Consider the following 21,693-nt stretch of genomic DNA (forward strand, 5'->3'; position numbering starts at 1 on the left):
TGAAGAGGCGGAAAGAGCATTTTATGTAAGTAACAGTACGGTTTTCACATTTTCGTAAAAGTGTCGGTAAAGAGACCCCGCAACAGGAAAGGCACTGTAACACGGGGCGTGTGCAGACGTAGACGCCGCCGAGGATGCGGTCGCTGCCCGCGTCACGGGATCAGCACCACCTTCACGCTAAGTCTTGGTGCAGAAGCTGCACAAGGATTACGCCCTGGGAAATAAAAAGCAGAGGCACTAAATGCCTCCCAGCTACTTTGGGGAAAGGCACTAGGGTGTAAGACGTAGGAGCTAATAGGATTATTTAAATCTCAGCCACAGAAAGCTGTTTAGAAAGCCTCCTTAGTTTGGCAATAAAATCCGGGCAGCAGGAGGAGCCTCTCCAACCACAGGCGTCTAACCAGGACAGCATGTCAGGCCTCGGCCACCGTGGGCATCACCTCTGCTGAGCAAGAGCCCTTGCTGTGGTCTCTGACGTGGGCCTGCGACAGCAATTTTATCACTCTGACTGGACAGCACAGAAAATCAACCCACTTTCGTTTTCATAGTAGTTGTGTGGATACAGGTGTAGTTGTATTGACAAGCATTGGGCCGCTTTGTGCATGCTATTTTTTTAGGATATTTCAAATGCTCCCCAAATGTCATCTGCCTGATTTACAAGTCAGAAATAGATCTTTAAGATTCAGTGCATTAAAATTCTAAGCCGCCCCGTTATGTGATTCAGAAGGTCAATTACGTTACATTCACAATAGCATTTCAAATGTCTAAATACTTTCGTTAATCAAATCTGTGAGCAATGTTTAAAGTTTATGGGAAAGAGAGTTATGAGGTACCTGAATGTGAAAACCAAATAATTTTTTTAAGTTTTTGTAAAAGTTGCAAAATTTTTATATAAAGAAAGATGTGTGAGTTGAGCCTAAACCCTTAAAGAAAAATGGGTTTTCAACACTGTACCCTGGACGAGTTGAACATGGATCAGAGTATAGCTAAGCACATATGCCTCGTGGTAGGCACAAAACCTCTCAGAGGAAGAGCGGCTGAGGAGGGAGGAGCTGTTTCCTGTGTGCTGATGGAGCTGGTCAGCGACACTGTACAAGCGCCAGACCATGCCTGGCCAGTGCCGTATGGGGCCACTGGACCGAGTGCAGGGGTCCCAACTGTGTGCCTCACAGAGAGCCGGGATATGACCAACGCCTGCTAAGCTGAAACGAACACCTGGATACTAGAAAAAACCACGAACAGGTTCTCTTCACTGGTCTTCTGCCTTTCCCCAAACAAAATCTATGCTAAGAATGTATCTGTGACTGATCCTCCAGCCATGCGTCCGTACCTATTTCATCTAAGCATTCTCAAAAGCATTTTAACACCATATCTAAGATGCCGTGGACACTATTACACTCTTAACTATTTTCCTCACTGTTCATTTTCAGAAATTTCCTCAGATTTTTAACAACTATCTCAGTGGTATTATACTGAATTTAAAATATTAGTTACAATCTTGTGGCTTTTAGTGGATAAATAGGTAGAGATTGGGCTTCCCTGGTGGCTCAGCTGGAAATGAATCTGCCTGCAATGCGGGAGACCTGGGTTCAATCCCTGAGTTGGGAAGATATCCTGGAGAAGGGAAAGGCTACCCACTTCAGTATTCTGGCCTGGAAAACTCCATGGACTGTGTAGTCCGTGGGGTCACAGAGTCGGAGACGACGGACAGACTTTCACTTTCACTTTCAGGTAGAGATGCGTGTGTATACATACATATATGGGTTTCCCTGGTGGCTCAGATGGTAAAGACTTCGCCTGCAGTGCAGGAGACCCGGGTTTGATCCCTGGGTCAGGAAGATCCCCTAGAGAAGGAAATGGCAACCCAGTCTAGTATTCTTGCCTGGAGAGTTCCATGGACAGAGGAGCCTGGCGGGCTACAGTCCACGGGGGTCACAGAGTCGAATACGACTGAGCAACTGACACTGTTACTACTGCTAAGCAGGTACATATGCATATGCGTGTGTATGACACATATAACAAACACGCCTGAACGTATGTATGTATGAACATGCACACAATTGCCTATGACAGCCCAGAAACTGTGAGCACACCCGCCACCCAGATCCTGGCTTCTAAGCACCACCATCCACCAGGAGGAGTCCTCTAGAGCTCTCTGGACCATGGCTGATTCCAACAGTCCTGGGGTAGGGAAAAGTCAAGATGAGCCTGGAATATCTTGGTGCATCATAATATGAGGAAAGAGCTCACAGAACGATGGGAACTTCAGCGTCTATTTCAGGGACATAGCAGAGGTCACATAGCTTGAAGGGCTTTCCACCGACCAATTCTGTTAATCTGACCAGGATAAATCCTGACAATAAAGGATTATACTCATTGATTACAACGATAATCTCTGTACCCTTGCTGATATATAAACACACATGAATGAATGAATGACTAATTACATGAGGGGAAGGGAAATCTCCCTGGCAGTAGATACTAACCAACAAATGTGCAGGGAAGAATGGAATTAGGAAGTCGTCATCAGCAGCTGTTTCGGGCAAGACTCATTCATGAATGCTAAAAGTCAGTAAAACTGTGAGTGGTAGGACATCTCAAAGAATCTTCCCACATGGAGCTCATTAAAGACAAATGGGAAACACAGTAACTCTGCAGTAGGGAAGCCGTGCAGACAACCCACCCACAGGTCAGAGTCAACACCAGTCGTGGGGCAGACTGACAGCTGTACTGCACACCACATCACTGCTTCCATGGGCCCTGCCAAGCGCGCTGACCCCAGATGCAAATTTCCAGGAAAACAGCAGATATCCCCAGACTGAGGGATCTTCTCCATGATAACTGCTCTGCACCATGCCCAGAATCAATGTCACGAAACCAGACAGGGAAAGCCAAGGAGACTGCAGCCCAAGGCAGTATACCACCTGGCGTTTCCATCTGCTTACAAGGGACATTACTGGGACAACTGGGGGAATCTGATTAAAATCTGTGAGTCAGATAATTGTATTGCGTGAGGGTGAATTCCCTGGTTTTGATGATTATGGAGTGGTTTTGGTAAAGGAATGCTCTCGTTTTTTAGCAAATTCACCCTGAAGTGTTTAGGGAAAGTGGGACAAGATGTCTGTCAAAGGTCCTGAAAAAACATACAGAGAGAAAAGGTGAGGCGAGAGAGACCACGCAAGAGACACCAAGCGTGGCACCATGTGAGTACTGGGGATGAGGGTAAGGGGTATATGGAAGTCTGTGTGCCGTGTTCACAGCTCTTCTCTCAAAAGTTCAGATAAAAAGATCTTGGAAAGTGTGCAGAACACGATTTTACTGCCCGCGTCACTGCGTTTCCTTAACTGATTCAGGCAGACTCTGCTTGTGCTGGAACGCTGAGCGCGGTTACTTTTCTGAGTGTGTGTGTTTGCTTCCACAGCTAGAACAGGGAAAAACAGTGAGATACAGCCACCATCTTTCGGGGACCTGAGGCTGCGCCTGCAGGGCGGGGAGCAGAGACAGGTAGAGCCCTGCTCACCCAGCCCATCCCTGCCCCGCCCCCGGGGCCTCCGGCCTCCACATGGCATCCAGGCCAGAGACTCCCTTTCCACCCTGAACCCAGCGTACGCCAGCCCACGCCTCCCTGCCCTCGCACTCCCGTCAGACCCACTGCCGGCCTCTCATGTGACACCTGCGTTGCTCCGCACCAAGAGCACAGCTTCCTCATTTACGCTTTCAGCTTTTTTCTGCTGCCATCCGCCCTGCAGCGTTCAGCCCGTATAAATGCTTACCAAGCACACCAACCGTAGCCTGGTGCTCTGTTTCACAGACAAATAAAGAAGCTGAGAGAGAAAAGCAGATTGGGTTGTGATCAAAGTCTGCAAGAGAACCAAGACTGGGGCCAAGACACCCCAGCCCCAGCCAGGCCTGCTTCCCTTCTGTGAGGTCAGCCACGATGGTGGGCTCGGACATTTGACCTGTGACCTCAAACCATCCAAACCATCGGGTGAGGAGCTCGTGGGAGGAAGAACTATGATGTTAACCATTTTTTGCCCTCACCAAAAAAAACAGTCTCTGAAACAAACTCCAATCTCCTACCAAGACCTTCTAGGTTGGCTAACTGGCCGTTTCCTCCGATGGTCAGCATCACTGCGGTCATTTAGAACCTGGCTCTGCATCTGATTGGGCTTCCCTGGGGGCTCAGAGGGTAAAGAATCTGTGTGCCATGCAGGAGACCTGTGCTCGATTCCTTGGTTGGGAAGATCCCCTGGAGAAGGGACTGGCAACCCATTCCAGTATTCTTGCCTGGAGAATTCCACTGACAGAGGAGCCTGGACACAGGAACCTGGCGGACAATGGTCCATGGGGTCGCAAATAGTTGGACACGACTGAGCGACTAACACACATGTTCGATTAATTTCGAACACACATTGGCCATTTTACCAAATCCAAACAACCCTTATTTCTATTGACTGTACAACATAACGTACACATATACTGAAAACTCTACAGCCTATTTATGTATACACATATATGTATGTACACATATGTATACAAATTTGTGTGTATCTTTGTAGCTTACTCATGTTAATGCTAAGTGAAAAAAAAAAAAAGGAAAAAAAGGTTTGAATTAATAGAGAAGCAGAAAATAATAATAGACCAGAAACAAAAATTTTAAATTTTAAAAATGAAAGCTTCCAGTGTGTAAAGAAGAAATTAGTTTTAATTGCTTTCCCTGCAACTGGCCCCTACCTCCAGCACGGCCACCTCCTGGCCGTTGCGAAGCAGCCGGAAGGTCAGGGGGTGCTTGGAGTCCAGGCCCGGGATGACCTCGCAGCCGCGCAGCGGGATGGAGGCAATGTGCATCTTCAGGTCGGCCCTGTCCTTGTGCAGGATGAGCTTGTTGTCCTTGACGCGGCACCAGCGCTCCCGCCAGCGGCTGTTGGAGAGCACGTTCAGGTAGCCTGCAACCAGGGAGAGCGGCCATCAGCCCGACAGGACGACAGGACGGAGGCACCCGAGGAGGAAGGGAACCAGGGAGCCTGCAAGGACAGCGGGCGTCAGTCCCCCCGGGGAGGGAGGCACCCGAGGAGGGACGGAACCAGGGAGCCTGCAAGGAGAGTAGCCGTCAGTCCCTGGGAGGGAGGCGCCCGAGGAGGGAAGGAACCAGGGAGCCTGCAAGGACAGCGGGCGTCAGTCCCCCCGGGGAGGGAGGCACCCGAGGAGGGACGGAACCAGGGAGCCTGCAAGGAGAGTGGCCGTCAGTCCCTGGGAGGGAGGCACCCGAGGAGGGACGGAACCAGGGAGCCTGCAAGGAGAGTGGCCGTCAGTCCCTGGGAGGGAGGCGCCCGAGGAGGGAAGGAACCAGGGAGCCTGCAAGGACAGCGGCAGTCAGTCCCTGGGAGGGAGGCGCCCGAGGCGGCCGCGAGGAGGAAACACACCCCGCACACAGCACACCTGCGAGCGCAGGCTGCTGGGGATGAGAGGAGCCACCAGCAGGAGACGACTGCCCCCATCAGCTCTGGGGGCTGGGATGCTCAGGCCTCCCTGGAGCCCAACGCTCTGCACACTGAGCACCAGCTCCCAGACGCCTTCGGGACCCCGGAGCCCGACCAGGCGTGTGACAGCTCGCTGAGGCATCAGTGGGTGGAAGGAGAGCAGGGATGAGGCCACACAGCTGTCCTCAAAAAGCTGAAGGGGCTTCACCCAGGAAAGCGTCCGGGTTCATTCCAAGTAGCTGCAGATGACACAGCTAGGGCAAAAGCCCCCGGGGGGCAGATTCTGGCTTCCCAGGAGGAATGAAACTATCTGCAAAGGGAAGGAAACAGGCGGCCTGGGGAGGTGGGGAGCTCCCACCGCTGGAAGGATTCCAGCAGATGACGGCAGGTCTTCAGCACGAGACTCCTGCCCAGAGAACAGACACGCCCTTCCTCGGCCCTCTGACGGGAGGATCTGCTGAGGTCTGAGGGTCTGGGTCTGACGCACGTGGAAACCCGCCATCCACGTCTCTGGGGCTGCCCTGTATCAGCGCAGTACAGATGGAATGGGGTGGAATTACAAGAAGAGCTGTCATCATGTTTTAATCTCCTCAAATACTAGTAACCGATCATTTTCATTTGCCACAAACATACAATGCATTTTTCTACAAGTAACAAGGAATGAAATAACAGATATCACCGAGTGCCAGCGACTTCTAGCCCGTCCACAGGGCTGTGCCTGCGAGAGGGAGGCAGTGAGGGGAGCAGTGTGCAGAAGGCAGGTCAAGGAGGAAGAAGAGAACCAAGGGTTCCTTAGGTTATCCAGCTGCTCTCTCAACTCATACACACACGTACACACACATACACATGTGCACACACATGCGCACAGCTCAAAATTAGAGGGTCCTTCCTTGGTGGTGCAGTGGTTAAGAATCTGCCAGCCGGTGCAGGGGACACAGGTTCATTCCCTGGTCTGGGAAGACTCCACGTGCCCCAGAGCGGCTGAGCCGGCGGCCATTAGCGACCGGGCCTGTGCTCTAGAGCCTGCGAACCGCAAGCACTGAGACCACGTGCTGCAGCTGCTGAGATCTGAGTGCTTGGAGCCCATGCTCTGCAACAAGAGAAGGTGTCCTCATGCAACACTGCCACGAGAAGCCACCTCCACGAGGAGCCCGTGACTGCGATGAAGGGCAGTCCCTGCTCGCCGCAGCTAGAGAAAGCCTGCACAAAGCAATGAAGACCCAGCGCAGCCAAAAGATAAATGAGTAGATTTTACATAAATGCATCCTTTCTGACCCCAGTTACTTTTAAATGTCTTCCCCAGAAAGGCAATTTGGACCATGCTTTTTGCTTCTTTTCTCTTCGACACCTTACACACTTTATTAGCAACGGATCAACACTATAAAGGCAAAAACCAAAGGAAAATAAAAAAACAAACGTATTTTCAGGGCCCAGAATGGTGCTTCCTATTTTCTGTATAAATATTACTATAAATAATTGCTCAGAGTTTATTAGGGAGACACTTAGCAGTACTTAAATGTCCCCATTCCTGAATGTGATGTCAGTCCTCCCAACATACTACCCTAAAGGGCACCTGGAACTGTTTTGCGACACGAGCTGCCATATCTGTAAAATTACAGAGAAAATGGAGAAGCAAGTCCCAGCTCAAGGTCCTGGGACTCAAAGCCCCCTGTATTTTACACACTGAAGGGGCGTGAAGACAGGCTGGGGAAGCCGAGCTCACAAAGGGGAGGAGGGAGGTCATGCCTGATCCTGTTCACGGCCTCCCAGCAAAGACCCACCTGAAGTTCTTCAGAGAGCCAAAGATGGCAGAGAAAGAGCTGCGGTTTTCATTTGGGAAGCAGCATTTGTTAAGTGGCCCAGTTCTGACACATTCTTTTGTAAGCTCTCCTTAAAACATACAGTCAAACATAATACCTGGACACCCAAGGGGTGGCTATTAGAGCTATTTACTGTCTCTCTGATATCACCTGTAAGTCATCAGTCACGCTGAAGGCCTGTCTTTGGACTTGTATGGAAACAGCTGCCAACCGGAGCCACCGTGTGTGCGTCCAGGTGTGAATGGACTCACAGGATGGCTGGCGGACAGCAGACAGTGTGTGTGATTAAGAAGAAATAAGCTGAAGCCTGGGGCGGCCTCAGCTACCTGAGCCTGCTTGGGCACACCTTTGCAAGGGCTCTGGGGCACAGGGCACTGGCGGGCGCGACCACCCCGCCACCCCAGGGCCCGCAGAGTGCAGGCTCACGCGTACCCAGGGCATGTCCTCACCTGGGCCTTGAGAGGTGTGGGGAGCTCTTCAGGCCTGGAGAAGTGGGGAGCACGGCAAACTAAGACTTGGGACGTCTAGGAACCTGGTCACAGGAAACCTCAGATGCTACTGCAGGGACCTGGCCTTGACGCAGAAGACGGCGGGGAGGGAGAAGGCGCTAAAAGGAGTCTGGAGGACTTTAAGCACGTCTGCCTTGTCAGGAGCAGTGACAGGACTCCTCTGGCCTTCCGCAGGGCTTCCGGAGTTTAGAATCGCCGCGCGGGCACACCTGTCCCTGGCGCAGAGCTGGGGAGGGGTGTGTGTGTGTGCACGCGGGGTGTGTCGCAGCTTCTGAGCACGCCCGGCCTGCCAAGAGAATGACCCAACGCCTGGAGCGGTGAAGGGGCCCGCCTTCCCTGACCGAGTCACCAAATGCTATGAATTTCTCAACATGCGAGTCACAGGAGGAATGATTACGCTGGACAGATTCACACTTTACTTAGAGGGTGACTTCACAGGCAATTACCATATTTTAACGCCTGCCTCATCTTTAGTTACAGTGCCCAAAAGGCAAAAGCAAAACGAGAACCCAAGTGGGTAAGAGGCCTGTCTCTGTAAACAGCAAGCGCCACGGAAACGAGCCCACATCTGGCTCATGGCCTCCCCGCCGGGCTCACCAGCCGCTCCCAAGAGGCGGCCCGCATTTCTACTTCCTGGGCGGGGAGAGGCCACGCAGGGACACGGCAGGCAGCCCATCTGAGGCCTCTGGAGCCAGAGGGCAGGCCCTGTGTCCCCTAGGAGTCTTCTTCCCACTCCCCCCTCACACACACACACACACACACACACACACACAGAGGCAGACAGACACACACACATAGACACACACACCCACATACCCCCCCCCCACACAGAGACAGGCAGACAGACACACACACACACACACACACAGAGGCAGACAGACACACACACATAGACACACACACCCACAGACAGGCAGACAGATACACACACACACACACGGGCAGACAGACACACACACCCCATACACACAGACAGGCAGACACACACACACACACACACACACACACACACACACACACACACGGCCAGTCTGTGATGGGATTGCTGCCACCCCCCACTCCATCACCACACACACACAGCACATGCACACACACACGGCCAGTCTGTGACGGGATTGCTGCCAACACAGGACCCATCCACCCCGACAGTCAGCCGGAGCAGCCACCCGCCACCAGGGGGCACCAAGGGGCAGCCAGGGCCGGGCACAGGCTGGCCTTGGTCACTTCAATGCCCTGCCAGTAAGGCAATGCCAGAATCCTTTGATTTTTCTTGCTTGTTTGTTCCCACTTATCATGTCACGGTGAGAAGTTACTGTATCTGAACAATTCACAAAGTTCCGTTTGATGTTTTGAGACTATCTTTGCTCCAAATCCTAAAGAAAGAACTCTTTAAGGCTTCTTACAAGAGTGTGGTGGCGAGCGTGTGCGCGGTTCCATGACGGCCTGAGGCCGACCCGACAGGCACAGCTTTGGGCTCAGGAGGAGGGGGCAGCTGCAGGCGCCCGCGCATCCCGCTGTGTGTGGACCAGGCGGCTCCCGAGTCCCAGCCGCTGCAGAAGGGCAGGCAGGGAGGCCTGGCTGAAGGGGGCCCAGTATCCACTGCCTCCTTCTCTTGGACGGGGAAGGGCGGCGCTGCCCAGGGGATCTCTGTGCTATGGGCACACGTCTGTGGGGACTTCCACTGCTCCTCTCATCTCTGCAGGCCTCCATCTGTAACTGGCGGAGGGGAACAGGGCAGTCGAGGAGTGACAAGGGCTGCCAGTGGGAGGGCGGGAGGGGAGACCAGACGTCCAAACGCTGCCGACAGCTGACCCTGGCCCCACAGACACTGACGCCAGAACCCTCCCTCCGCCCCAAGTGCATGCCCTCCAGTGGGCGCACGGGCCCAAGAGCTCCAGACGCCCCTGACATGGTGACAGACGCCAAGAATGCCTCCCGCCCCCCTCCCCGCCACTGAATGTCGCCTGATCTTTTGCGCCTGGATTACGATAAAAAGTGAGACATATAACCTTCATGCACATTCACCAACAACTCTGTTGCTGAAAACATCAGAGTCACCAAACATTAGAGTTGGGAGGGGCCTGAGAAATAACCAGGAAGTCCTTCCAACTTGTTCAGGTTACACTGCCTCCAGGAAGCCCTCCATCCTGGCACCTAGGGAACTTCCCTTTCATCAGTTTCTCTCTTCCTAGTGTAGACATTATCTGTGTCAGTCTTCCATCTGGCTATGTTGGCATGCTTAGGTTTTTCTCAGGCGACCAAATGAATAATAGAGACCATTTACTGAGCGTAAATTGTGAAGTAGGCAATGTGCCTAATGTTTCATAATTTTACCTTCAATTTTAAGGAAAACAAAGTAATTTTAAGTATGAGCCCATTTCACAGGAAGGGAACCTGAGGCTCAGAGAAGCTGCAATTTGCTTACGGTAATCATTCACTCTACAAGTGTTTACTGAGGTGCTGTATCCCAGGCTCTTTGCTTGACGCTGGGGATAAAAGTGGGGGCAGGGGGGTGAATCCAACCTGCATCTTCATCTAGTAACTTAGAGGGAAAAGGTGGAAAATCCAACTGAGACAAGACTGTCAAAGGCCCTCGGCTGACTCAGCACTGGATGACACGATTAGTGTCATTAGTCTAAGGGTTCAAAACTCCCACTGGGTGGCCGGCAGGGGTCCAGAGGAAGAGAAGGTGGGCAGCTGAGAGGCTTGGGGGCTGGCCCAGACAGACAGAAACGGAGTGGAGAAGAAAGAAAGAGGCGAAACGCACATCTCCTGGGAACCACAGCTGAGCTTACACAGTGAGGACAATGCTGGGACCCTGAGCACTGGAGATGGGCAAACAAAGGACACGGCCGTCTTTGCTCAGGGGCCCACGTGCCTGTCTTCGACCAGCTCGGCTGAGTGACTGTTTGTAGAGCAGACCTGGCTGATGCTGGCATAGTGCCCACCGACTGAGGGGGAGGGAGAGCTGGGCGGGTCGGGCAGAGCCAGTGGGGGGTGGGGGCGCGGCCAGCCAGGCTGTGTGGACCTGCCGAGAACCCTCTCCTACCCGCAGGCATTCCTCTGGTGCACCCGGAGGCCAGGGAAGAGATCTCAATTCAGCTCCCAGTCGCCTCCTCCCCGGGAGAGTCCCCTGTCCCCAGAGTGGCCCCACCCTTCCTGCTGGCAAGGAAAGCAGCTGTGGAGTCTCCAAGCGCAGGATGGGCGGGGAGCCTTCATCCAGCGGCTTCTCCTGCCTGAGGCCTTGCAGCAGTTCTAACATCATGGAACAGTCACCCTGCCCCTGGGTTTCTGTGCAGAGTCCTCTCCCGTGCCAGCCAAGAACTGGATGATCATTTTAAGACCATGTGGACAGAGGGTGTTCCCTTAGTACAGGTGACAGGTGTCCACTCAGAGCCTGGTGGAAACCCACACGGAGCTACAGACCCCCACGACTCTGCCTCAACGCAACTGCGCCGTCCAGCACGCGCCCCCCAGCAGCTAACAGAAGTCACGAAGGTGGCAAGCCCTGGGAGGGACAGGAGGGGGCGCAGCAGACCTGGGCTGCAAGACAGGCCCGCGGGCCAGCCCTGTCCTGCCCCCAGCTCCCTGGGTGGCTCAAGGCGACCCCCACAGCCTTCCTCAGCTCAGCGTCCGCCCGCACAGCGAGCGGCCTGGAGCTCAAGTGGCCAAGTCGCCTTCCATACCAACGTTTCTCAGGAAAGAACCTCTTTCCTCCACTGGCCTAGGGCAATTTTGAGAACAACAAAAAAAACAAAGCTAAAACAGTAATCCCCTTTTGTTGGAGAATTCCCGTTTCCCACCTTAACCTAGAACTCCCATCGTGGTTCCAGAGGCAATGTAAGAGGAAACCAGCCCAGCTGCCAGGGCTGTGAGCTGCTCCAGGAAGGCAGAGGGCACAGCCCTGGCGTCAACAATGCTCCCTCCCCGCATCCTCCCATGAGAGCTCTGCCCGCCAGCTTAGCTTCTGCAGGGCAGGTGTGCTCCGTGCAAAGAACGTGGGTCAGTGCACTCGCTTCTGTGACCCGACTGTCTGACAAGAGCCAAGCTCAGGATCTCTGTGTGCAAGGCGCTCCCAGACCCCTGGTCTCCTTTTGGGGGTCACAAAAGGAGTGGCTCCCCTCCCAGCTTGACCCACGAACGGCCACTTCACAGGGGCCTTCCCAAGGTGACACCTCCACCCGGCGAGGCCCCACCGCTGCCTGCCTGCTGTCTTCCACTCCACACGCACTCTGCACAACGGCCCAGGGGCTTCCTGTGTACCACGACTTCTCAGGACCATGTCTGTGAAAGCCAGGGGCAAGCTGTGAACCCACCCTGCCCTCCCCTCGAGAGGCACCCCCACCCCAAGCCTACCTGCCCCGCATTCCACAATCGACCCCTCCTCCCGACCAACGCGGCTCTGGCTCACGCCGCCCTCTCAGCACAAGCCACGCCCTGGGATGGGATATCTGCTCAATAAAGTCATCTTTGTGTGCGGGGGGCCCAACTTGGGCACCACTGGGCAGCATCTAAGAGCTGTTTATTTTCTGGCATCCCCACATAATCCGACACCTGGACAGGAGAGGCTTGGCCAGAGGGGGAGAGAGGGGTGGAACAGGGAGCACGCACACAGGCGTCGCAGCGCTGGCGCCGACGGACAGCAGCCCACGAGCCGCGGCCACTGAAAAGCATGGCCCACTCCCCGTTTCCTTAAAGAGCGAGTACCCATCCTTCAGCCTCTGAAGACTTTCTACTTAGAAGAGTCGCCTAACTTGGGAGCGTGGTTGCCTAGGAAACAGCGAGCAAGGACAGTCCCACTTCTGCAGGGAGGTGGTCCCCGACACCGCCCCGTCTAGGCCACGTCCCTGCCAGACTCTCCCGTGGCTGACCTGGTTTCTCCTTGGGTTTGTGACCACAAGTCAGTCGTCACACACTCGTCTCTGCGACTCCTTGCTTCAGGCCAACCCTCTGCCACTAGACCAGACGTGGTTTTCTCTGCAGATTCTTCTCCTGTGCCCTGGCCCAGCCAAGCAGGGGCAGTAGGGGAGTCTCGGCCAGCACCACCACCTCCCTGGTGCTTCCCCGGCCTCGACAACAAGGGCTGCCTAGAGACCTCTTACTGGACCAAAACGGGTGAGGGAGAGGGGGTCAGCCAGCCCGACTGAGTCTGAGGCACAGAGCACCCCTTGAAAGCTGAGTTGCAGGGCTTCAGGCTAAGTGGGGAGCTGCTGGGGATTGTGTAAACGTTCTTACACACCTGACACGCCTCTGCTGGCCAACCGGACACATACATATTTCCCTCTAAAGTCGCTTAAAAGGAATTTGGGAGAGCCTCATGGGATCAAACAGAGACTCTGTTTTTCATCTTGAGAGAACCTCAGAGATATCTCAAACCCTTGCAAGGGCTTCATTAATAAGCGGTAAAAATAAATAAATAAATAAATAAAAATAGCAGTAAAAGTGTAATCCGTTCCCCCAGCTTGCTGCTGCTGCTGCTGCTGCTAAGTCGCTTCAGTCGTGTCCGACTCTGCGACGCCACAGACGGCAGCCCCCAGCTTAACCGATCACGATCCCAACCAATGAGACTCAGACGAACGCAATGCAGAGGGCCTCTGTGCTCAGGGAAGGGGCGGATCTGGTAAAGCAGGCCCCGCCCCCGTCTCACCGCACGTCGGCACGTCTTCCTCTGCCGAGGAGGTCTGCTCGTCCGTCGACGGCTTTTTCTTTCCCAAACCGATGATCTTGGTGATTTTTTTCCCAGTGACTTTAGACACGGTTCCCTTGGCCTCTGATTTGGAACTCTTTTTCCTCTTAACTGTGAAGAAAAAAGATGATGACAAAAAGGCATGTTTCAATGGTAGACTTTAATGGGGAAAAAAACCCCATCAAAATAAAGCATGCATCGTGGCCAACTTTCTTTCCCTGAATTTTCACTCATCGAGTACCTGCTTTGTGTCTGTGATTCTAGAGTCTAGAGAACACAGCACAAACAGGAGCTCCCAGGAAGCTTGTGTTCTAGAGGGGGCTGAACACGCACATACGAGCTCACACACACGTGCACACACCCTCACGCACCCCTGGGGGAGGCTTCACGACGGCAAGGCCTCTGTAGACCTGAGGCGGGGTTGCGTGGCAGAGGGACCAAGCGGTCGGGAAGCACAGGCGCTAAACACACGGCAGCGTCTGTGCAGAAACCCTGGGGCAGAGCCGTCCGGGCGGGAAGAGCATCAGCTCTCGCAGAGCCTGTGGCGCCAGAAGGGACGGAAGGCAGGCTGGCGCGGTCCGGCAGGTGGAGGGGGCAGTCCTCAGGGAGCCTCCACCAGGCCCTCGCCGACCTGTCGGACTCGCATCCCAGCCCCAGCCCCATGGGTTCTGTCTGGCCGGCAGAGCTCAGTTGTGTGCATAAACTCATGACTGTTTTGCACAAAGATTACTTCTGGCTTTCCCTGGAAAACTGGAAGATCTAGCCACTCTGAACCCACAGTTTGGTAAGTGATGGCGGGTGGGGGAAGGGCCCGAGACCCAGTGGCCGTGCGTGAGGACCAACGTGCCTGGCTGACCACAGCCCCGGGCCCCCCGGCAGACTGAGCGCTGGCTGCCAGCTGCTCTCCCGTGCCTGACCCGCGCCGGCCATCTGCTCTCTCCAGCCCCTGCGGGCTTGGTCCACAACCTCCGACAGAGTCACAGGGTGGGGACCAGGTGCAGACCGGGGTGGACACAGAGGATCCTCCAGGACCGACAGCACCTCTGGGAAGTGAGCCGTCACTGGGGGCTATTCCATGTCTGATCCTGGAGCCAAGGGCCTCGCAGGACACCGAGCCTCCAGGCGGCTCAGGTACAGCCTCGCTTGGTGTGGATAAGCTGGGAGGGCCCCAGAGGCCCCCAGGGCATCAAAGCCAGACGCCATCACTGACTCCCGAGACCCCTCCCAACAGCCCCTTCCCAGGCCTCTCCAGGAGGACCCCTCATCCCGCCATTTGCAACCCAGAGGGTGGCACAGACCCTTTGCAAAGGCAACAAAAGTCAAGAATTCCTTCAGTGGCCCTCTGCCCAGAGACGGAGCACACAGTCACACAGGATCAGCAGAGAAAGAGGACGCGGAGGTGAGCTTATAAACCGTCGGCCTGATTGCTACATCCGCCCTCTACAAGCGGAGGCACTCACTACTTCCTTCCCCCATGCTGGCCGCTCAGTGGGGCAGAGGGGCCCCCCTCTCCACAGGTTCCACTCTGCCACCCACCCCACGTGCGGAACGGCCAGGCCCAGCCTCCTCTGGGCTCCGTGCCCCTTTTCCCCGCTCCCCGCCCCGACTCAGGGAGGTCCCTGAGGTCAGTCCCTGTGCTTGAACCCTGATTTCCTCTCCAAGAAGAAAGGACAGTGAACAGCGTCTGAGGGCAGGAGCTACGGTGCAGTTGAGCAAGGAGCCACACTACAGGGCGAACGGCACGACGGACGATGCCTGCGTCTCCCCACGTCTCACACAGGGGTAAGCCCTAACCTCCGTGCAGCTGTATTTGGAGACGAGCCCCTCAGGAATCACTGACGGTTAGGTGAGGTCTAAGGGTGGGGCCCTGGTCCAACAGGATTGGCGTCCTCATGGGATGGGGGCAAGGCCACTTCAGGACCCAGTGAGGGGATGGCCATCTGCAAGCCAGCAAGGGGGCCATGACTGGCAGCCAACACTGACAGCACCTGGATCCTGGGCTTCTGGCCTCCAGGACGGTGAGAAACGCATCTCTGTCGTTTAAGCCGCACGGTCTGTGGCATCTCGTTACGGCAGGCAGCCTGAACTAAGAGAAGCACATCTGTGCCGTCTCACACAGACCAGGTCATGTTAGAAACACAGAACACGGGGTGGTCACCCTGACCCCTCCTTACGCTCTCCCACTGCACACAACCCCCTGTAAAATAAAGTACCAGGAACCTGCTTCCATCTCCTGATCTGAAGGCACAGCCCCTCCCCAGCTGCCATCAGACATGGAATCCCTGGTTGGAATGCCAGAACCACTGATTTCAGTTCTACCAAACCCAAAGTGAAAAGCGGTGGTGGGTGACCCTTCTTCGTGGTTTCTCAAGAGCGTCGAGACAATCTTTCACCAGAGTCCCACTCAAGCTAAGCTTTGATAAGGTCCTCTCAGCGAGGGCACCCTGTGCTCCGAAGGTGCCTCCTGCAAAGCTCAGGAGCGTGAATCAGTCATTCCCTGCTAGGTGATGCCTGAGAAAGCTGAGTCATCAGACTGACTTCCAATCTGACAAGGATTTGCTACTATTGGGAAAGCTCTTGCTGGACTCGACTACAAAGAAAAGACGTTAGCAAGGACCTTTAATTCTCTGAAAGCCCATGGATTGATTCTTTGCTTTTGTTTTTGCAAAAGCAGAAGGGAGGCCATCCTTGGAAGAAAAAGCCAAAGCTGTAGGGATGGAAAATATGTTGATAGAGCAAGACTGTGCACAGTGTTCACGCAGTAAGTGCAGCTCTGAAGAAAAACCCAGCAATGCAGAACTCTGCACGCACTGACCTCGTGGAGGAGAGACAGAGTCCAGACAGCGTCGCTGTGAAGCTGGGGAAGGGTGCAGGGAGGGGGCAGTGAGCACTGTCAGCATTTTGAAGCCACGAACGCCATAAACCCGGGCAGTTCTCGGTTACCCTACACCAGTGAGAGTCTAGGTGTTCTGACGTCTAGTCAGGCGGGAGGAGTGGGGACATGGGCAATACCATCAGACTATTCAGTTGCTTTGCCGCTAATGCCACCTGGGGGCTCCCCAGGTGGCGCTCGTGGTGAAGAACCCACCTCCCAGTGCAGGAGACTTAAGAGACGTGGGTTCGATCCCTGGTTTGGGAAGATCCCCTAAGGAGGGCATGGCAATCCACTCCAGTATTCCTGCCTGGAGAATTCCATGGACAGAAAGAAGAGCCTGGCGGGCTATAGTCCATGGGGTCGCAGAGAGTTGGACATGACTGAAGCGACTTAGCACTTGCTGAGTCCACCAACAGACTCGTTAGCCCGTGATTAAATGGTAAACGCGTGCAGGACTAGTTAGGGACAACTGTTGCTTCCACACAGATCAGCCCCGGGGACTCAATTCTCTTTTCTTACGTCAGCTGGAGTATCAGTAGCAACTCTACTAATTTACCCAAAATCACACCATACTGGTTCATTATATGCCGGGGCCTGACACCTGGAAAGAAGAAGCCAGAGTTTAGAGTCAATCCCTGTGGCTCTGGTCACAGAGTCTGGCTCGTGTCCGTGTTCAGCTGAGAGTCTAACATTCCGGGAAAGCTGCAGGAGTTCGGGATTTCCTCCACGCAGTCTGCAGAGAAATCTGTCTGGGCTGAGACATAGCGTGGACCAAAGGGGCTTTATTGGAATTTCTCAACAAATTGGCCAAGAGTGTGCAGTAAGGATAAAAGCTCCGGGAGCAGGTCAGGATGTACTTAAGCCATTAGCTTCCTTCAGTGGCTATCCACTGGGGGTCTGACTGTATGCAAAGTTTCATGCCAGGCAGAAGTGTCTGAACCAAGGTCACCTTGGCAGAGCAGAGAAGGCTGGTCCTGTTAAAAGGAAACAAGACCGTCAGATGCAGACACAGGCACTGACCTGTATGTCCAGACACACAATACCATTCTGCAGAACCTAATTTCAGGCAGGGACCCTAGGGGAGGAAATGGCGAACAAGGAAAGAGACCAGCCACAGCAGTGCCCACTGAGCCTCGGCGTCTGAACAGGAACCCTGAGATTGTATGCTGTCCCATTTCAGGGCAGAACTTAAAGATAGCTTTCCTGGCTCTGATGACACATAATGTGCCCTGTGAAGCCAGAGATGATACCTTCCACCAAACAACTTCCGACACAAAGAACTAAAATTACACACAGAAACAACAGACTTAGAGAACCTCGTGGGCCGAGGCAGAGGTCATGACCCTTCGGGGTAGACCATGGCATCAAAACAGCCCAGACGATCTGGGCTCCAGGATTCTTACTGGTGTGGACTGCTCCTCGGTTTACGGCGACTTCCTTTCTGAGCCAGGAGACGTCTGTGCACCAGTCCCCCGCCCCAGCGACAGAGCACGGAGAGCCAGGCGGGCAGAACCGCTCACGGGGAGCAGAGACCGGGCTGGCCGTGCACAGGGAAAACATTCCCCCCACCCACAAACCCAGCTCTTCCTCTCAGTTCACGCAGCACGAAGGAACCCAGAAGTCAGCCCATAGACTGGGGTAAGACATGTGCAAAAGACGTCCGAGGGAGGACTTGTGTTCAGAATAGATAAAGAAGTCTCAGAAGTCAGTATGAACCAAAAATCCAATAAGAATACAGATAAAGGTTTTAATAGACGTTTCCCTAAGGATGGTAACTCTTCAGAGTCCCTTGGACAGCAAGGAGACCAAACCAGTCACTCCTAAAGGAAATCAACCCTGAATATTCACTGGAAGGACTGATGCGGGAGTGAAGCGCTAGTACTGTGGTTACCTGATGTGAAGAGCTGACTTATAGGAAAAGACCCCGATGCTGGGAAAGACTGAGGGCAGGAGGAGAAGGGGGTTGGATGATATCACTGACTCAATGGACATAAGTTTGAGCAAGCTCCAGGAGATAGTGACGGACAGGGAAGCCTGGCGTGCTGCAGTCCACGGGGTCGCAAAGAGCTGGACACAACTGAGCGACTGAACAACTAAAGGCAATACATAGTTGGCAAAAAAATATTTAAAAATGTTCAACATTGTTGGTCACAGGAAAATGCATTCTAAAGGCACAATTACACAGCACTTATTAAAATGGCCAAAGTAAAAAGAACAAAACAAAGACGACAATGGAAGGCTGGTGAGGAGGCATGAGTGCCAGCAGCTGCAGAGCCCCACCCCGAGGTATCAGCCCAAAGAAATGAAGACGTTACATGCTCACACGAAAGCCTGCTATGGACGTGTGCAACAGCCTCACTCATAAACCGCTCAAACCCGGAAACAACCCAGCTATTCTCCAGTCGGGAAGTGGATACCTAACTGGTCCATCCACACTGGAATCCTCTCAGCCTAGAAAAAGAACGGATGACTCTACTCAGCACGTGGATCCGCCCCAATCGCAATACATGGAGTGAGAAGCCAGACCTGGAAGGCTGCACCCTGTGTGATTCCGCTTCGAGGACAGCAAACAGGTCAGTGGTTGCCAGGGAACATCTTGGGGGTGACAGCGGTGTTCTACGTCTTGATTGCGATGCAGGTTACATGTATGTGTCTGTCATATGCCAAAAAGGCTGAATATGACAATGTGTGACTTACACCTTTATAAAGTTGACTTTAGGGAAAAAATAAAAATCAGTATTTGCACCCCCATGCCCACAGTGGCATTACTGACAATAGCCACAAGGTGGAGGCCACCCAAATGTCCATCAGTGAATGATCAGAGAAGGAAACGTGGTCCACCCACACAAGGGAATTCTATCCAACCTTAACAAGGGAGTCCTGCGCCTACGCAACGGGGATGAGCCCTGAAGATGCCATGCCACGCGAAATTAGCCAGCCACAGAAGGACAAACACTAGACAATTCCACTTACATGAGGTTCCCCGCCCCCCGAACCACATCTCCCAGCGAGATGCTGGCACCCCACCCCTGATGCAAACCTGTCCCGGTGATAAATCAGGTGAGGAAGTAGCCTGCTATGAGTAAAACACGAGGACCAGGGAGTTCCCTGGCTGCCCAGTGGTTAGAACGTGGGAGCCTTCACTGCCAGGGGCCAATCTTGGTTCAGATCGGAACTAAGAGCCCATAAGCCAAGAGGCACAGCGCCCACCCCCCCAACCCCCCCCCCCCCACACACACACAAAAATACAATAAATTCATGCAGGGAACATACCCAGACAAAAAGAGAAAGCCTAGACCAAGGCTTGGCGGCATTAAAATGAAGACCTGGAGAGACAGTGCTAACCTCTGGATTTCTGTCTGTGTAACACGGGACGATGACACCTGCATCGCTAAACTACTGAGGGCGTTTCCTACATAATCAGGGTTTACAGACCTGGTCGTCATGCTTCTGTTTTGGAGTTGGTTTTTTTTTTTTTTTTGGTTTATATATTTTTGGCATGAACAGAACTCACCTTGTTCTTTTCCATTACACATAGCAATTCCATTTTCGGCAACACCCTCACCATCTGAACTTGGTCTCTCTGAAGACAGTTTCTGTGAGGATAAAAAGATTAAGTTACCTTACCACGGCCACACTGACCAAGTGATGTATCATAGATCAGCCATATGTTATCTCAAAAATGAAAGAAAATGTGGGCCACGTTCCAATAACCTGGAGGTGGTTAGGGCTCAGCTAGAACACAGACTATCTGGTTGGTTTGCCACAAAAGCTTTAAAAACATCAAAAGAACAAAGGAAAAGCTCACTGAGCTTACAGTAACACGTGCTCGATCACTTTTTCTGGCAAATAATTTTGAAAAAATATTGGGAGTACATAAACTATTTCCCTCACCAAGCCACATCACCCTAACCTGGCTCCATAATCATCTGAGCCAGCTGCTCACAATGAGTCTCTCATTTGCATGTAGAATTTTATTTTATATTTAAATTATATGTTATAATACATATAAAATATGTGTACGTATACATACACACACAGACTCTTCTGTTTCTCTAGAGAGCCCTGGCTACAAGAGTAGACGGAAGGGAACTGTCCACGGGGCAGGGGTCAACAGGGAGGGCTCAGGACGCTCCTGGGAGACAGGCCACCAACAGAACACCACGAGGCGGGAAGCGGGGCTCGCCGCGGAAACGGGATCTTTCCACAAACGGGCAAACTGTGGCCATCAGGTGACCACAGTACTAGCACTTCGCTCCCGCATCAGTCCTTCCAATGAATATTCAGGGTTGATTTCCTTTAGGACTGACGGGTTTGGTCTCCTTGCTGTCCAAGGGACCCTGAAGGGTCATCATCCTTAGGGAAACATCTATTAAGACCTTTATCTGTATTCTTATTGGATTTTTGGTTCATACTGACTTCTGAGACTTCTTTATCTGTTCTGAATGCAAGTCCTCTCGCAGAGGTCTTTTGCACATGTCTTACCCAGTCTGTGGGTTGACTTCTGGTTTCCTTCTCACTGTATGGGCTGAGAGGAAGAGCTGGGATTGTGGGTGGTGGGGATGTTGTCAGAACACCATCGGGGAAAGACAGCAGGCATGGCAGGTTGCAACCTGTCTGTGGGGAATAAGCCTCTGGGAAGGGACACTCGGGAAGCACAAGCCGTATTCCAGAAGAACACAGAGCTGCCTGCTGATTGCACGCTGCTGTTACAGCCGGTGGCCTTGAACACCTTAAACCCTGTGACACCTTCACACCCCTTTCCTGCATCTACAGCTGGAGAGGACGAAGACCACGTGGTCAGTGGAGCAGCTGACCCGTGCTTCCTACCAGGAAAGCAGAGGCGCAGCAGGGGTGCATCGTTTTTTTTTTTCTTTTTGTTTGTCAACTAGAAATGCTGAAATTCTCAGAGGTGCTGTTAAAACTTCCAGGAAGGCCTAAATCAGCTGCAAGGTTAATTCCTGGAAAGAAGCAGGCCCCTTACCTTCTCCAGCTCCACCTTGTGCACCGGGGAGCTCGGCGGGGGAGGGCACTCCGGCTCGGCGGGCCCGCTGCAGCCACTGCAGATGTCTCTGACCACCTGTGGCAAGTGCAGAATGGCAGAGATGCTCACACGAGGGCCGAAGGGGAGGCAAGAGGCGCGGCGGGAAAGCCTGAGGCTCAGAGCCCTCTGGGGTTAAGCCTCGGAGGCCAGGCATTCACTTGTCCATTCTCTCACTCATTCATTCTGTCCCTGGAGATTCTCCAGGCAAGAATACTGGAGGGGGCTGCCATTTCCTTCTCCTTTGGATCTTCCCCCCTGTGGATGGAACCCAGGTCTCCT

The 21,693-nt window shown here is 53.4% G+C and overlaps 1 protein-coding gene across 1 annotated transcript in view; it reads right to left on the minus strand.

The window, feature by feature from the left end:
- The window catches only part of AFAP1 (actin filament associated protein 1), a 145,426-nt gene that overhangs the window by 24,668 nt on the left and 99,065 nt on the right, over positions 1 to 21,693 (minus strand). The window contains exons 7-10 of the mRNA XM_052641645.1: positions 21,355 to 21,450; positions 19,885 to 19,966; positions 13,457 to 13,606; positions 4,735 to 4,946 (exon numbers count right to left, since the gene is read on the minus strand). Coding sequence (XP_052497605.1) covers positions 4,735 to 4,946; positions 13,457 to 13,606; positions 19,885 to 19,966; positions 21,355 to 21,450 — 540 coding nt within the window. The remainder of the gene's footprint in view (positions 1 to 4,734; positions 4,947 to 13,456; positions 13,607 to 19,884; positions 19,967 to 21,354; positions 21,451 to 21,693) is intronic.

Source organism: Budorcas taxicolor, chromosome 6 (genome assembly GCF_023091745.1).
Source record: "Budorcas taxicolor isolate Tak-1 chromosome 6, Takin1.1, whole genome shotgun sequence".
NCBI classification, from domain to species: domain Eukaryota; kingdom Metazoa; phylum Chordata; class Mammalia; order Artiodactyla; family Bovidae; genus Budorcas; species Budorcas taxicolor.